At 38.4% G+C, this 17,185-nt stretch overlaps 2 protein-coding genes across 2 annotated transcripts; one reads left to right on the forward strand and one right to left on the reverse strand.

Annotated features, from left to right (window-relative positions):
* Positions 1 to 4,574: 4,574 nt before the first annotated feature.
* LOC107805093 (uncharacterized protein At5g48480-like) lies at positions 4,575 to 6,566 on the reverse strand. The gene is made up of 2 exons (XM_016629077.2): positions 6,178 to 6,566; positions 4,575 to 5,044 (listed from the first exon to the last, which is right to left on the reverse strand). The coding sequence occupies exons 1-2, from the start codon at positions 6,459 to 6,461 to the stop codon at positions 4,840 to 4,842; spliced, it is 489 nt and encodes a 162-aa protein (XP_016484563.1). The 5' UTR covers positions 6,462 to 6,566; the 3' UTR covers positions 4,575 to 4,839.
* Positions 6,567 to 7,962: 1,396 nt separating this feature from the next.
* On the forward strand, positions 7,963 to 11,217 carry LOC142176192 (zinc finger BED domain-containing protein RICESLEEPER 2-like). Its single transcript, XM_075243305.1, has 3 exons — positions 7,963 to 8,045; positions 8,473 to 8,602; positions 9,073 to 11,217. Exons 1-3 carry the CDS (start codon positions 7,963 to 7,965, stop codon positions 11,215 to 11,217), a joined length of 2,358 nt encoding a protein of 785 aa, XP_075099406.1.
* The last annotated feature ends 5,968 nt before the right edge of the window (positions 11,218 to 17,185 follow it).

Raw genomic sequence — 17,185 nt, forward strand, 5'->3', positions numbered from 1 at the left:
AGATAAATTTATTTGTGGCTTTGACATTATACGAAACTAAGGAGAAAAAACGTCGGAAAGCTTGGGATAGAGAGAAATTTTGGGTTGGCCGGAAAGTTTGGTATCGTTGGTACCTATTTTTTGATGAGTTGGGCTTGTGCTCCTAATTTTCTTCGTATGAGTTTCCTTAGTAGAATTTCTATCACTTTATTCCTACTAGTTTTGTATTGGAAGGGTGAATAAAATCTGAGATATAGAGCCACTAGTTAAGGACCTACAAATTTTCTCCGGCCAGAGAATTTTCCGGTGACACCTTGTCTTATTTTAAACATTATTTCTGGTTCTAAAGAGGTATTTTGCAGCAAATAGATGAAAAATCGGATGAAGAAAATCTCAATTGAAGTAGGATGTAGATAAGAATAAGGTCACCGGAAAAGGATATTTTAGCCAAGGTAGCGCCCCGCTCACTGCTTATGTTAAATGAAGAAAGAGAAAAAAAACGAAAAAGAAAAGAAAAATGAATAAGAAAAGAGAAAAAATAGTATTACGTTAATTAGTTATAATATCCAATAGGAAAGTGATACCTGGACCATTAAATTAGTTTTAAGTTATTTTTTTTGCCTTCACGCGTATAACTACACGTTTTACGCCATGTCATCATTCAAGAAGGTATTAAATTCACTTAAGTTTAGAATAGGTGGGGTAAAAGATCGCCCGTAAAGTTTAGATGTGTAAATAATTTTTCCGAATAAGTGCATGACTTGCATATATTTTGTTGAATTTAGGAGGTGACAGCCATGGAAGCTTAGCTTCTTAGAGGAAGAAATGAAGGAGAGGAGAGAGAGAGAGAGAGAGAGAGAGAGAGAGAGAGAGAGAGAGAGAGAGAGAGAGAGAGAGAGAGAGAGAGAGAGAGAGAGAGAGAGAGAGAGAGAGAGAAATTGATAAGGAAATAACTGATATTCCTTATTCAATTCCTAATATAAAGGAATATTCATTTAAAACTTATTTATACATAATTGGTAAATTGTATATGATCATGTAATTAAATTGAAACTTGAGCAGAGAGTGTAATAAGGTTTCAAATAATGTATAGAAAAGTAAAAATTATTTTTCTTAATGAACGTGTCAAAAGTAAAATGATCACTTGTCATGGACCGGAGTAACATTTATCAATGAGATTTTTACCTATCTATACCATATCTGAAACCTTATTACTAAAAATGTGCATATTTTCATTATTACCCGTCATGTTTATATTTTTCCTACAAAATTTATACCATTCATTAAATACCCAATATTAAAAGCTGATTCCTTCCAAATTAGGCGCCTACAAATCTGGGATAAATATTTGAATAGCTTAATCCTTCCAAATTAGGCGCCTAAAAATTTGGGACTAAATATCTTTTCATATTCACATCATATTTGTTTCCTTATGTGATATAGGAAGGTAAAAATTCCTAAAATAAAAAAAACTTTAAAGGTAATCCAGTCACTAAAGTCTTAATTCGGTCATTATTCTTCAGTTACGGATGAATAAAATAATATATTGTAAAGGACCAAAATGGAAACTTCATAATGGCCATATAAATGCATTAACGTATATAACACACAATTGTAGTGACGTGTTATCCTTAATAATTGTATAAAATAGTTCTTTTCAGTACAAATCCTTATCTACAAATTTTTTACAAATAAACTACAAATCAGTTTAAGTATTGTATAAAGTTGTATTGTTTTTAAGGGTATCTATAAAATTACTACATTTATACTACAATTAAACTATAATTTATGTTGAAAAAAAATATTGACTACAAAATTTTCTCTGTATTTTTTGTGAAGAAGAAGGAAGAGAAGATGAAGTCTGATTTTATGTTAATATCTACAAAATTCCTACATTTATCTACAAATAAACTATAAATTAGTTTAAGTATGTATAAAGCAGTATTGTTTTTAAGGGTATCTATAAAATTACTACATTTATACTACAATTAAACTACGATCTATGTTGACTACAAAATTTCTATTCATCTACAAAATTCCTACAAATCAGTTTTAGTATTGTATAAAGTTGTATTGTTTTTAAGGATATCTACAAAATTACTACATTTATACTACAATTAAACTACAATCTATGTTGAAAAAAAATATTGACTACAAAATTTCTTTAAAAAAAAACTACAAAATTTCTTTCAAGAAAAAAAGAAATGTAGCTGTGACCAATTCCAACTTGAAGAACTTTCATGTGTAAATTGTTTTCAGATTGTAGTTATAATGTAGGTTAAATGTAGTTAATTTGTAGTTTTTGTAGAATTTTACAGACAATTTGCAGATTAATTGTGGATGTCACATTTCTACAATTGGCTCTTCATCTACAAAATTTCTACAAAAAACTACAAATAAAAGCTGCCAAAAAAGCAATTCATATCATTCCAATCAAGAAATATGAGAAGAAGTTTAGAAGTGATTTAGTATCACGTCTTTTTCCATTAATTGGATGGACACTAACATATCGCCCATGTTGTTTTATGACAAATAAACCAACCTTTCTCTGTATTTTTTGAGAAGAAGAAAGAATGTAGAAGAGAAAGAAATGGGAGGGGGAAAACGACGCTCGTCAGATCTTACGAATAAATTGTTTCTGTTTTTATATGAACGAACAAAATCAGAAGGGAAAGTTGGAAATCTTCAGATCTCTCTCTATGGATGAACTCAAAGTGAAAACCAGAAGGAGAAAAATCAAAAACCACCCTAACTCCCAAGATAACAGTCGTTCCCACCTGAAAACAAAAATCAAACGAACCCTTTCTTCTTCGAAAAACAGAGGCGTTTCAGTTAGATTTGAATTCCGTTAAATCCGTTTGAGGTCGTCGAGTCCAGGGGAGAGAGAAACGTGAGAGGTATGGGGGTGGGAGGAGAGAGAGGCGAGTAAACGAAAATGGGAGAATATACGCTCCTAAATTAACGCCTAATATAAATAAAGCATTAATTATGCCCATAATTTGAATTATGGTATAGAAATGATAATTTAGTATGCTTAAATATAATAAACACAAACCTTAAACATTGAGGGTAATAAGATTTCATATATGGTATAGATAGGTAAAAATCCCTTTATTAATCCAGTTGGATCTTTGCGAAAGGGCTCTATTGCTTGGGAAAAAAGTCTTGCATTGGATCTGAATGACCCTCTTTGGCAATCCATTTATTGTAGTACTACTTATTGATTGATCAATCATTTAATTCGGAGAAAAGAACACCAATCATATGGTGTGGTGCTTTATGTAAGAAAAAAAACATTTAGTTACGAATTCCCAAATTATTATTATGGTTTCACAGCCAAAAAAAAACAAGCAAAAGCACAAACAAACAAGACTTTGGACAAAGTTTTCAACTTTCTACTAGGAAAACTTGAAGGGTACGTTCCTTTCGAATTGTCTTTTTCTTTTCTTTTTTTCTTTTGGGTAATAGGACGAGAGGCTGATTCATAATTACATTTCATGTTCTCTATTGTATCCATCTCTTCTGATAAAGGCAGCATAACTCTACATGCTTTCATTGTATATATAGCGTTCGTGTTTATCTACTGACTGCAAATATAATTTTTCATTATAGTCTGACTTCTGAGACATCGAACATCTCAAATTGCTGTGCAATGGTTTCAAGTTCCTAAAAGAATTTACAATGATTTTGAAAGAGAGAACGTTGCACATCTTTCTATCAGATTGGACTATTTTGGGACCGTAAAACAGACCCCACGTGTGGGATTATACTGTGTTGTTGTTGTTGTTGTTGACCGTAAAACAGATGTCCTCTCCCCACTCCTCAGCTTTAATAATCCAGTGCCAATCACGTTAAGTTTTGGCATCGCAATTAAAAAGATGGATTATGAAATGCAAATACTTGGGAAATACAGATAACAAATTCAACAGTGGAAAAGATTATGATGGGAAATACAGATCTCTATCGCCGAAAGGGGGTAAACTCTGCCCTCAGTTTTTTTTAAGAGGTCAATTTTCTTTATCCCTATTCCTAGGACGCGTGTCCCATGCAAGGCCAAGTATTATATAGAGTCAAAATGTCCAATATTTTTGTCCAAGTGTCAAATAAAGCTAACAATAAATCTTTCTCCGGATTAAAAATTTACCACTGAAAGATTATGACTCGAAATACACGCAATCGCCATAAGGGTAACTTCGCCTTTACACAGTATTTTAAAAGGTCTTTTACTCGTACTCTTTTAGGACGCGTGTCCGCATGCAATACCTGCCATAGTAGAGCGGTATGGTCACCTAGTCACCAACAGCCACCTGTAATTAACCACTGACCCATGCCTTGATGCCACCATCAAGGAAATATTTCATTCGTTAAAGCCTCTCACATAGTTCTTAATATTATTATAATCAAAGATGAAAAGAAAACGTTGTAAAATAACGACATTATCTTCAAACGAGGAACGAGCAATAAAATCGCTACAACAGCATCTGATTCGCGTTGCCCCATCAAGTAGAGACCAACTACAGTGGCTGACAGTCGATAATAATACCTTTTGCTTATTCAGTTTTTCAAGGGTATATGGTTTTTATGAGAAAACGGTATTTTAAAAAGCAGACTAGATAAGGTCAATACTAAGAAAACATACTTGTAATTATATGCCAATAGAAGACAGCTGTCAGAGTTTAATGGTGTCCAACATTTTCACCGTTCAAAAGCAAACAGATTCTGTTAAACTAACTGCCTAATTAACCTAATCCATCCGCGCTTAACAGCGACATAAAAGTTTCTTTTACCACCTAATAACAAAAGAACCGGATTCCCCAACAAGCTGACCCTAACAAAAGTACTGAACTACTGATATCCATATCACTCGCACTTCTTGCTGGGAGAGCAGACGAGCCAAACGTTGCCATAGGGATCCTTCAGCTTGCCAACGCGTCCACCACAACAAGCCCCATCACCCTCGGCTATTTCACCCTCAGAGACAGCACCGGCAGTCACGGCCTTGGCCACAGCACCTTCCACATCCTCTGTCTCCAAGCAAAAAACGCATCCGCTTGCAGTCTTGACACTGCCCAAAAATAACGAAACTATCACAACTTGCACAAGAAGTCGGTAAACGGCAAAATAAATGATATTTTTCCATTTCTGAGTGAGAGCTATACAAATGCATTTAATTTCAACTTTATAAGATCAAACTCCATAAGAAGACAAACTGTATATTAAATGGGGTTATATGAAGAGATTTCAAAATATTAGAAGTGCTTTTAGAATGATTGTCTTTGAATTTTAAATCCAAATGTTCTTAAATACATATACCACAAGTTACTGAAATGGAAAAACATGGGCATACACTGGATGAAATGGCAAAGCATAAACAGATCTCGTGGAGTCAATAACCTCCAACCGAAAAGCAGAAAAATATCAATTAATGATCGGAGAAAAACTTTACGTTTCATGAAAATAGGGCCTACCATGGAAAAATCCATTAACTAAAGACCATAGCGCGTTGATAAAACAAAAGGCCATACTCAATCTAGAACAACTTCAGATAGAGAAGAAAAGTACACGAGGAATACGACTACGAAAACAGACCAAAATAACGAGACTAATCAAAGGATAAAACAAAAAGAAAGGAAAATGATATTCTCTGTTTCATTGTATAATTGTACGGCACTATTACTATTTAAAAAGCCAAAAGAGATTTTCTATTTTGCAAATAAAAATTTATCTCATATTTTTAAAAGTATTTTAATTAAATTTGTAATTAGTAACACTATTACCCAGCTTTTTATATACTAATTTAATTTTTTAAAAATATGAAATTAATAACACGTTATGCTTTCTATAATACACACAGTCGACAAATATTTAGCCCAAGGAAAACGAGCTAGCAGAAAAAGCTTAAATAAAGCAGCAAACAAAGTAGAGTTACATATTTCACAAAAACCGGACATAAAAGTAAAATAATAGGGAAAAGCTCTATAGCGATAACATATTTCGTGGAACGTACAACTTTTCAAGCAACAAATAACGGAAGCATAACATATATAGCAACATCACAAAAATGTAGATCGTAAACACATAAAAATAACAAAAAAAATCTATGTATCGCATCGTATAGCGTAGATCTAGAAATAAAACAAAAAAAGAAAAGCAAGCCATTAACATGCAAGGAGAAAAGTAAAATTCGAAAAAACGTACGGAGCAGAAGAGTCATCAGTGAGGTCGGAATTGGAAACAAGGAAAGTAGTGGAACCGAGTTTGAGTTCAGCAGAGAGGATGAGAGGAAGCTCCTGCTCGGCCTTCCTTTTCGGATGATTCACACGGTTCACTTCCTCAGCACCAAACGCAGCCTTGTAGAACTGTACGGCATCTCCAGCTTTAGGTGCCTCCACAATCAGCTGAGGCTTCATCGCCGTGAAAGTGACAGTCACAGCCTTTGCTGCTCCGTTCTCGGCACCTCCATTCTGAACCTCTTCCGCCATTGAAACAGAAAACCCTAAGAGAGAGAAAGTTACGAAGAAGAAGAAGAAGAACAGTCGAAAGAAGAGAGAGGAAATACTAAATGCAAATGAGAAGTGGATAATTGTGCAGGTATGGGTGGGGCATATATAGGAAGCGAAGAATCGTTTGTGCGCTTTACAAGGGTAAAGTGGGAATTAAAATAATTTCTTCAACAAGTTTAACCTTGGTTTTCAAACATATTAACGTATTTGCCATTGCCCGTTTTTGAAATTGGTTGAGTGAAAAGCCTTAAATGAAGAAGCTCTTAAATGAATGTAGTGATTTCTTTTTGTCCTTTTATGCAACGGCCATGCTTAATTTGATTTTAAGCGTTTTGGTGATTCGGGTACAGAAAAAGGTATATCACGTGTCAGCAATGTTACTGGGTCGTCAGTTTGCAAAAATCAGCGTGCATGCAATTTTCCTCGGCCGAAAATAATTTGCGACTTTTTAGAAAATCAGCTTCTTTCCAAATACCATGTATGTCCCTGTTCTGCTCAAGTAAAAATTGCCTTGCTAAAAGGCTGGTGGGACACTTCGCTGCGTCCCTGCTGCATGCACTCTGGGCATATTTCTTTTACCCGCCAAATGGTTATGCACAAAATTATTTATTTAGGGGTTATTTATATGACAAATAACATCTGTGTACCTCCATACTCTGTGGTTGATTTTCGATAGTAACCCCGCAAATGAAGAGTTTAATACCAAATACCACACACACACGTATTCCTGCACGTGAAAATTTTTAAAAAACCCAGCTCTCTTCCGCTCTGTATTGGTAAATTGCATGGGTCAAAATCTGACTAGACGATAATCGACGTGGAAAGAGACGGCGAAAAATTACTTGGGATAATCGTATCTGTTTGACTCAAAAGATACCAAAATCTTTTTGAACAAATCAATCAAAGATGATGAAGGGGTTAATCTTAGTCAGACATAATAAATTCCAGATTAAAGAGCTAATAGTATGGACTGTATTGTTTGACTCAAAAGATGTTAAAACCTTTTTGGACAAAGCAATCAAAGATGAAGGGGTAAATCGTAGCTGAAGATAATTATCTCTAGACTAATAGTAGGTAAGGAGAAGAGAGTTGCAAAGTTTCTTCGTATTCAAGATTCGTTCACTTTCCGAATGTCTCTCCCCTCTTACAAGATCTTTTTTCTCCTTATATACTAGAGAGAAAACATTCAGAATTATAAGAAATAAAAATAAAAGGAATATTCGACAAAATATTTTCAATGTCTCCTAATGGGCTTACATTTCTACAAGGGTCGTACAGTTTCTACTTGTGCCTTAAGGTCGTCTTTCTCGGGACGCCGATTCGAAGATACTCGGTCATTGGTCGTACTCATCATAGGTCGAGGTCGGTCAAATTTGGACCCGTATAATTAGTCCCTCCGCTTGTCGGGGTCGCGGCCGGATGTGTCCTCAATGAGCGAACCTCGTGCATTCTTTTGGAGAAATTTGACCTGGGAAACGACATGTCGTGGCCAACGGGGATTGGTCATCGTATTCAGCAAGATATCGTGCAGTACACTTCTCCGGAAAATGATGTCAACTTTACGTGCGTCATCATTGCGCATATTTTCGAGGTAGGTACTAACGACTTGGTGCTTCGATTCTTGTGCGGCTTTGAAGCTTGCCGCCTCGCTTCTGGCGCCTCCCAATCATATAAATAGGTGAAGGGTTTGATTTTTTGAAAAACTTTGGCCATTCCTCTTCTTGAACACCTCTTTCGTTATTCCTTGTTTGCTTTCATATCTTTCTGCTTTTCTTTCGATCTTCACCCGAAGCTTCTTCTTCTTTCCTCCTTTTGTGTTGATACTCCTCCATACATATTATGCCGAGGTCTCGTCGTTCTTGTGAGGAGGTACTTGAAGCCACCCCATCATCAACGATGCCTCCTTCTGATAGTGGAGACGTGGTGGTAGAAGAGAATGACAACCCTTTTATTTCTCCCTTCTCTTCTCACTTCACTTCTCACTTCTCAGTTCGGCAGTTCCTCGCCGGCTCGCCCCCAATTCCCCAAATACGCTAGGGCTTCCATTGATAAACTGGTGGAGTGGTGGTTTTCCCAAATACGCTAGGGATCTATCATTGTCGTCAAATTTCTTGCGGAAGGTAAGGTTAATTTTTGTTATATTTCGCTCATTTCTTCTTTTTTTGTGTTCTCTACTCCTCGACCCTCGCCGATCTTCTCTTCTTTCTCTCGTTTCAGTTTATTTTTTATTTTTTTCCTGTGAAAAGTAAGTATTTAAAGACTTAAAGATGCATGCAACATAGAAAGAAGTCTTGAGTCTTGACTCTTGAATGTGATGTCCATTTTCTTGTAATATTTGTTGATTTTAGTGTTGTTGAGAGGTTCTAAGTTCTAACTTGTTATTAAAACAAGAAAAGCTCACTGGTCAGTAATTTTTTTTAAGCAAGGTCATACTCATTACATTACATGGGTCATACTCACTGAGAGTTGTGTACTTGTGTTTGATGCAACATTGCATCAATTTCATCACCATCGTGTTGTTCAGTATTTTATTGTTATGTTTGTATCACTGCTCAGTATTTTATTGTTATGTTTGTATTCTTTTTTGTAGATGGAAGAAAATGGAAGTAGGGTAAGCGAAACCTGCGAAGGTGGGGGTTCGAATGATAGCTTACCTAATACTGAAGGTCTCAGTCCAGACAGTCCTGATGAAGCTCCAAAGAAAAGGAAAGTGATGCAACCTAGATCTGATGCTTGGAAACATTTTGAGAAATATGATGATCCTAGTGGAGCTAAAAGAGCAAAATGTAACTACTGTCAAAAAACTTATGCTGCTGCTATGAAAGGTAATGGTACTACATCAATGAACAATCATCTCATTAAGTGTCCCAAAATGCCCCGTATCATGGATAATAGTCAAACACAAATCAGTTTTCTACTAGCTTCAAATGGGGCAAATGAAGGGGTGCTTACCACTTGGAAATTTGATCAAGCACTTAGTAGGAAAGCTTTAGCTCAAATGATAATTTTGGATGAACTGCCATTTAGTTTTGTTGAAAAGGAAGGATTTAAGAAGTTTATGGGAGTCACAATGCCTCAATTTCAAATTCCTTCTCGTAGAACATTGACAAGAGATTGTTATGAACTTTATTGTGAACAAAGACATAGTTTGAAGAATTCCTTCAATGAAGCACGTCCTAAAATCTGTCTTACAATAGATACTTGGACTTCTATACAAAGAATAAACTATATGTGTCTTACTGCTCACTTTATTGACAGAGATTGGAAATTGCATAAAAGGATAATAAACTTTTGTCCTATCTCTAGTCATAAGGGTGATGATATGGCATCGGTAATTACTAATTGTTTGCTTGATTGGGGGTTGGAAAATGTATTTACTATAACTGTAGATAATGCTAGTTCCAATGATGTCACAGTAAGAGAAGTGTCTAAACAATTGACTACCTGGGGAACTAATATAATGAATGGTAAACACCTGCATGTTAGATGTATGGCTCACATACTTAATCTCATTGTACAAGATGGGTTGAAAGAAATTGGTGTTTCTATCAAGAGAGTTAGACAAGCTGTGAGATACATTAGACAATCTCCTGCTAGGATTAGAAAGTTTAAAGAATGTTGTGAATCTCAAAAGTTAACTTCTAAGAGATCATTATGCTTAGACGTTTCAACTCGATGGAAATCTACATACATGATGTTAGACACAGCACAACAATTTGAGCTTGCCTTTGACAAATATAGTCTCTTTGATATTGGATTGTTGCATCATCTTCGTACCTATGTTTGTGAAGATGGAACTAGTGCAGGTGATCTCACAAGTGTTGACTGGGATAATGTGAGAACAATGGTAAAATTTCTTGAAGCTTTTTATTTGCTTACTTTGAGGGTTTCTGGTTCTATTTATGTCACTTCCAATGTGCATTTTGTTGAAATTTGTGAGCTTGATCTTATATTGAAAGAGTGGATGGAACATGAAGATACTAGTTTGAAAGAAATGGCAAAAAAAATGAAAGAAAAATTTGTCAAGTATTGGGGTGAACCTGAAAAAATGAACAAAATGATCTTTATTGCATCAATTTTGGATCCCCGTAACAAGCTTGAATATGTTCCTTTTGCAATTGTGAGGATGTTTGGAGAAAACAAAGGGAAAGAATTGATTTTAGAGGTGAAAAATTATATGGATTCTTTGTTTGATTATTATGTTAAAAAAAATTCAATAGGAACATCATCTGCTTCATCTGGAAACACAACAACTACTGTCAGTGGTTATGGTAGCTTTTTAAAAAGAGGAACAATGAGAACAAAATTAGAATTTGAGAAACATAAGGAAGTGACCGGAGGTTTAGGTACTAAATCAGAGTTAGAAAGATATCTTGCTAAAGATCTTGAGCCTGAAACAGATGACTTTAAAATCTTAAAGTGGTGGAAAATCAATGAGCCTAGATTTCCCATTCTTGCGGAGATGGCTCGTGATGTATTAGCCATTCCTATTTCAAGTGTTGCATCTGAATGTGCATTCAGCACGGGAGGTCGCATTCTTGACTCGTTCAGGAGTTCGTTGACGCCTAAACTGGTGCAATCTCTTATTTGTCTTCAAGATTGGCTTAGAAGTGAACCTATTCCTATTAAAGTTGAGGAAGACTTGGAGTATCTAGAACAACTAGAACTTGGTAATTATTTTGTGTCTTTCCTTTATTATATTACAAATAATTTACTTAACACTGATGATGCATGACAAAGTTTTCTTCTATATTTTCCTTAGATCTGGCTGATAGTGCAAAAGATTCAACTATTATTGACATATAGTTGCAACATGTACCATGTGTGGTAACTGGTAAGTTGATAGCCTTCTGTATATTTGAAGATATAACATTGATATACTTTATTATAAATCAATTGTGTTTTTGACCTATAATTATGTCTTTTGTTGCAAAGGTTTGATCATGGCGCCTAGATGGAAGTGATGCTATAGTAAATAGACTTCACTTGTTTCATGCTACTTAATGTAATTATTTCTTTGGTTTTGAGACTTCAGCTGTTCAGCAGCATGAAAACTTTCTAACTTTTGGATTACTCTTTTGGTTATGTAATATGCTTGTACTAAACAATGGCAGCAAAGTAGCATAGATTCTAAGTTTTTTGTTCTCTCATGGGCCATGGCTGTAACTTGTAACCAGTGGCAGCAAAGCAGCATAGCTATTTTGGTTTTTTGGTTCTGTAATGTAGTGCTCTTTTGGTTGTAACTACTAACTACTCCCTACTCCCTAGTTTATATTTGTTTGTATGATTGTGGGATCTTGTAGTTGTATGGACCAAGTAGAGGTGTAAACCGTGTAATTAGCAGCACATTCAAAAATCCAGGCTTACACTGAAAAGAACATATTTATGACTTAACACATTCAAAAAGTCCAAAATTTTGGAAACAACCAACAAATTAGTCCAATTATTAAGCAGAATAAGCCCAGCCAATATGATAATGTTCAAACCGAAAACCGACCCAAAATTAACCGAACTGAAATTTAAAAAACCGAACTGAACTGAAATTATTTCAGTTCGGTTTCGGTTATCATATTTACAAAACCGAAAACCGAATAACCGAACCGAATTTATTCAAACCGAACCGAACCGACCGAATGCCCACCCCTATTGATATGTATAAGGCTTTTCACGCCGAGGGCAGGGCTACTAAGGTGGAGGTTCAGGTTGTGCACGCTGAAGCTCGTGCAGCTCGTGAGTCATGCGGGTACAACCCCCTCACACCCAACGGGGAAGGTATCAATTCTGATGACGCGAATCACCTTGCTTCAGATTCGTGGTATGAAGACGCTTACCCCACTGGGGATGATGTGTAGTCCTGGTTTGTATTTACTTTGTTTAGGAATTTTTGCATGTGTCATACTTGCGCATGTTTGTAGGGGCAAATGTAAATGATATTTTGTTGTAATGTAAAATTTTACTTTCCTCGGCTTGTTTTTTCCTGTATTTATTGCACATGATATTACCGCCCCTGGCTATTGGGATGTTGTTTTGACCTGTTGTCGAAGTAGAATCCCGTCGTGGTTCGAACGAGGCCGAACTTATATTGTCGGCGGCGGCCTTGGCCGTGGGGATGTTGCTTCGAACTGTTATCGAAGTGGAATCTCGTCATAGTTCGAACGAGGTCGAACTTATATTTTCGTCGATGGCCTTGGCCATTGGGATGTTGCTTTGAACTGTCGTCGAAGCAGAATCCCGTCGTGGTTCGAATGACGTCAAACTTATACTTTCATCGAAGGCCTTAGCCGTGGGGATGTTGCTTCGAACTGTCGTCGAAGTGGAATCTCGCCATCGTTCGAATGAGGTCGAACTTATGCTTTCATCGATGGCCTTGGCTGTAGGGATGTTGCATCGAACTGTCGTCAAAGTGGAATCCCGTCGGGTTTTAAAGAGGTCAAACTTATACTTTCATCGACGGCCTTAGCCGTGGGGATGTTGCTTTGAACTATCGTCGATGCAGAATCCCGTCGTGGTTCGAACGAGGTCGAACTTATACTTTCATCGATGGCCTTGGCCATAGGGATGTTGCTTTGAACTGTCGTCGAAGCAGAATCTCATCGTGGTTCGAACGAGGTCGAACTTATACTTTCATCGACGGCCTTGGCCGTGGGGATGTTGCTTCGAACTGTCATCAAAGTGGAATCTCGTCGTAGTTCGAACGAGGTCGAACTTATATTTCCGTCGATGGCCTTGACCATTAGGATGTTGCTTTGAACTGTCGTCAAAGCAGAATCCCATCGTGGTTCGAACGAGGTCGAACTTGTATTTTTGGCCTTGGCCATTTCTTGTTGGAGATTTGATCGTATTCTCGTAGGAAGACATGTCGACTTTATTCATGCAATGGATGTTTGATTTTATACTTGTAAGGATCACATGTCGACTCTGCACATACAATGCTGTACATACAATGGAGGTTTGATTCCGTTCATACAATGGAGATTTGATTCCATTCATACAATGGAGATTTGATTCTGTTCACACAATGGAGATTTGATTCCATACATACAATGGAGATTTGATTCTATTCATACAATGGAGATTTGATTATCTATATGTAGTCCATTCATTACTTTGATCCGGAGATCATATCGACGGGTCGAGGTGATAAATAACATGTCGATCCTTAAGGTGTCCCCCACGCCGCCTCGTTAAAAACCTCCCCGAGAAAACCCGACTGGGACAAAACCTGGGTAAGGAAAAAAGAGTACGACTTAGGTGACGCCTTCTTTTAGAAGTGGAAGTACTTGAGATGGGCGACGTTCCAGTTGTTTTGCAGTAGTCTTCCGTCCATTGTTTCTAGCTGGAATGCTCCTTTGTTTTCTGCTGCTATGATTTTGTATGGTCCGTCCCAGTTTGTTCCCAATTTTCCCTTATTAGGGTCCTTTGAAGCTTGTGTTTTAGCCTTGAGGGCGTAATCTCCGACTTTGAGCGGTCGTACCTTGGCTCTCTTGTTGTAGTATCTTTCTACTTGCTGTTTTTGGGCTACCATTCTTATGTGGGCCATGTCTCTTCGTTCTTCAACTTCATCTAGATCTTGTAGTCTACTTTCGTCGTTGCCTGTTCCGCTCTCGTTGGAGTATCTCAAACTGGGCTCCCCGACCTTGACGGGTATGACTGCGTCGGTCCCGTAGACCAGTGAATATGGCATTTCTCCTGTGCTGGTTTTTGGCCTAGTACGGTATGCCCATAATACTTCCGGTAGTAGTTCATGCCACATCCCTTTAACTTCCTCAAGCTTCTTTTTCAATATGTTCAATATTACTTTATTAGAGGATTCGGCTTGACCATTGGCGGCAGGGTAGTAGGGCGTGAAGAGTATCTGTTTGATGTCCCATTTTTCGAAAAACTCGGTCGTTCTTTTTCCGACGAACTGAGGTCCGTTATCGCAACTGATCTCTTTGGGGATGCCAAAACAGCATATAATGTTTTTCCATATGAAGGTGATGACCTCTTGCTCGCGTATCTGAGTGTAAGCACCTGCTTCCACCCATTTAGAGAAGTAGTGAGTTAAAACCAAAAGGAAGCGTACCTTACCTCGTCCTGCTGGGAGGGGGCCGACTATGTCCATTCCCCATTTTATGAATGACCATGGTGTAGTGAAGGAGTTCCCCTGTTTGGTGTATCATAGGGGGGTACTTTTGACATTGTTCACATCTCCTGACATAGTCGGCAGATTCTTTTTTCATGGTGGGCCAGTAGTATCCGACGCGAATGAGGCATCTGATGAGGGCGCGGTTTCCCGTGTGGGCGCTGCAGTGCCCCTCGTGTACTTCTTCTAGTACTCGCCTCATTTGATGTGGCCCAAGACATTTGGCTAGGGGCCCACCGAACATCCTTTTATAGAGATCGTCGTTTACTAGGCTATACCAGGCTGCCTGCACCCGGAGTTTTTTGGCTTTTTTTTGTCTTGCGGGAGTATTCCATCCTGCAAATAGGCTACAAAGCGGTTATGCCAGTCCCAATTTAGGTTTATAGAATGTACCTCGACGTGGCCTATTGTGGAATGGAGTAGGGTGACCACGTTTTCTTTATCGATATTCTTGGTGGCCGCAGCTAGTTTAGCGAGGCCATCTACTTCGATATTTTGTGCCCTGGGTATTTGGTCGAGGCAGCATTCATCAAACTCCGTCAAAAGTTTGTGATTTTTGACTGTATCTTTGTAGCCTCTGCTCTTTGATTTGGAAAGTCTCGGAGACCTGATTCACCACGAGTTGGGAGTCACAACGGAGGACGAGTCGTCGGGTGCCATATTTGAGGGCTAGCTTCAAACCTGCAATTACAACTTCATACTCGGTTTCGTTGTTAGTCATCTCGGGGCATCGTATGCACTGGCAAATTACTTCGCCTGTAGGGACCTCAAAGACGAGTCCTAGTTCTGAGCCCAAGGCATTGGAGGCACCATCGGTGTAGAGGACCCAGAAGTCGGTGTGTGCAGAAGTGCGGAGTGCTTCCTGTTCTACCTCGGGCAATATTTCTGTGCTGAAATCAGCGACGAAGTCTGCGAGCACCTGCGACTTGATGGCAGTTCGCGGTTGGTATATTATGTCATGCTCGCTTAGCTCTATGTCCCATTTGGCTAGTCTACCCGATAGTTCGGGTTTATGCAGGATACCTCTTTGGGGGAAGGTTGTCACCACTTTTATAGGGTGACATTGGAAGTACGGTCTAAGCTTTTGTGAAGCTACGACCAATGCCAGAGCTAGTTTTTCAAGGTGAGGGTACCTCATTTCGGCCTCGATTAAAGTTTTGGTGACATAGTAAATTGGATATTGCATACCTTTATTTTCACAGACCAAGACTGCACTTACCACAACTTCAAAAACTACTAGATACACAAGTAGGCATTCACCTGGATCTGCTTTGATGAATAGTGGTGGTGAGGATAGATACATTTTCAGCTTTTTTAGGGCGTCGATACATTCACTGTTCCATTGCAACCCGTGGTCTTTCCTTAGTACATTGAAGAATTTATGGCATCTATCCAAGGATCGTGAAATGAACCTTGATAGGGCAGCTATTCATTCTGTCAACTTCTGCGCATGTTTTTTGTTGGTCAGTATTTCTGGTATTGCGTCGATGGCCTTGATTTGATCCGGGTTGACCTCGATTCCCCTTTGCGACACTAGGAAACTGATGAACTTTCCAGAAGTCACACCGAAGGCACACTTTTCGGGGTTCAGTTTCATTCCGTACTGCCTTAGTATTTCGAAGGCTTCCTTCAGATGACTAATGTGATCTTCTTTCTTTGCTGACTTCACTAGCATGTCATCGATGTAAACCTCCACAGTTTTACCGAGTTGTTCTTTTAACATTTTGGTGACCAATATTTGATACGTGGCCCCTACGTTCTTGAGCCCGAACGACATTACCTTGTAGCAGTACGTACCTTGGTGAGTGATGAAAGTGGTCTTTTCCTGATCCTCTTCAGCCATTAGAATCTGATTATAACCAGAGTATGCGTCCAAAAAGCTTAGTAGTTCGTGGTCCGTTGTTGCATCGATAAGTTGGTCGATGTGAGGTAGCGAGAAAGAGTCCTTCGGGCATGCTTTGTTCAAATCGGTGAAGTCGACACACATTCGCCACTTCTTGTTCTTCTTTTTGACCATGACCACATTGGCGACCCATTGGGGGTATTTCGATTCTCTGATGGAACCGTTCGCGAGTAATTTATCAACTTCTTCGCTGACTGCCTCATTGATCGTGACATTGAATTTTCTCCTCATTTGTCGTACCGGCAAAAAAAGCGGATTGACATTTAACTTGTGTGCGGAAATCTCCCTTGGGATTCCTGGCATATCTGAATGGGAAAAAGCAAACAAATCGGCGTTGTTAGTTAAAAACTCACGATACTCACTTGGCTCCGAGAGGTTGTGCCCAATGTAAGTTTTTTTGGCGCAATCAGTGTTATCTAACTGGATGGGGTCGAGATCCTCTATGGTCGCCTTGCAAGCCTCTACAATGTCCGAATCATTGATGGCCTCTTCTTGTATATCGGGCTTGCCCGACATGGCTGACTGTTATGCTTTCGCGCTTGCCCCTTTTAGTTGTCTGGTGTGCGTGCAATCCTGGGCGATCCGATAGCATTCTTGGGTGGTACGTGGCTCACCTTGGATGCTGAATATCCCCCATGGGGTGGGAAATTGATCACCTGATAGAAGCTTGAGGGT

Source organism: Nicotiana tabacum, chromosome 22, assembly GCF_000715075.1.
Source record: "Nicotiana tabacum cultivar K326 chromosome 22, ASM71507v2, whole genome shotgun sequence".
Classification (NCBI taxonomy): Eukaryota; Viridiplantae; Streptophyta; class Magnoliopsida; order Solanales; family Solanaceae; genus Nicotiana; species Nicotiana tabacum.

Coding starts and splice junctions, on each gene's coding strand:
- LOC107805093 (XM_016629077.2), bottom strand. CDS start 6,461: ATGGCGGAAGAGGTTCAGAATGGAGGTGCCGAGAACGGAGCAGCAAAG. Junction 5,045..6,177: donor ACTGATGACTCTTCTGCTCC/GTACGTTTTTTC, acceptor ATTTTTGGGCAG/TGTCAAGACTGCAAGCGGAT.
- LOC142176192 (XM_075243305.1), top strand. CDS start 7,963: ATGTCGTGGCCAACGGGGATTGGTCATCGTATTCAGCAAGATATCGTG. Junction 8,046..8,472: donor GAAAATGATGTCAACTTTAC/GTGCGTCATCAT, acceptor CTCACTTCTCAG/TTCGGCAGTTCCTCGCCGGC. Junction 8,603..9,072: donor CGTCAAATTTCTTGCGGAAG/GTAAGGTTAATT, acceptor TCTTTTTTGTAG/ATGGAAGAAAATGGAAGTAG.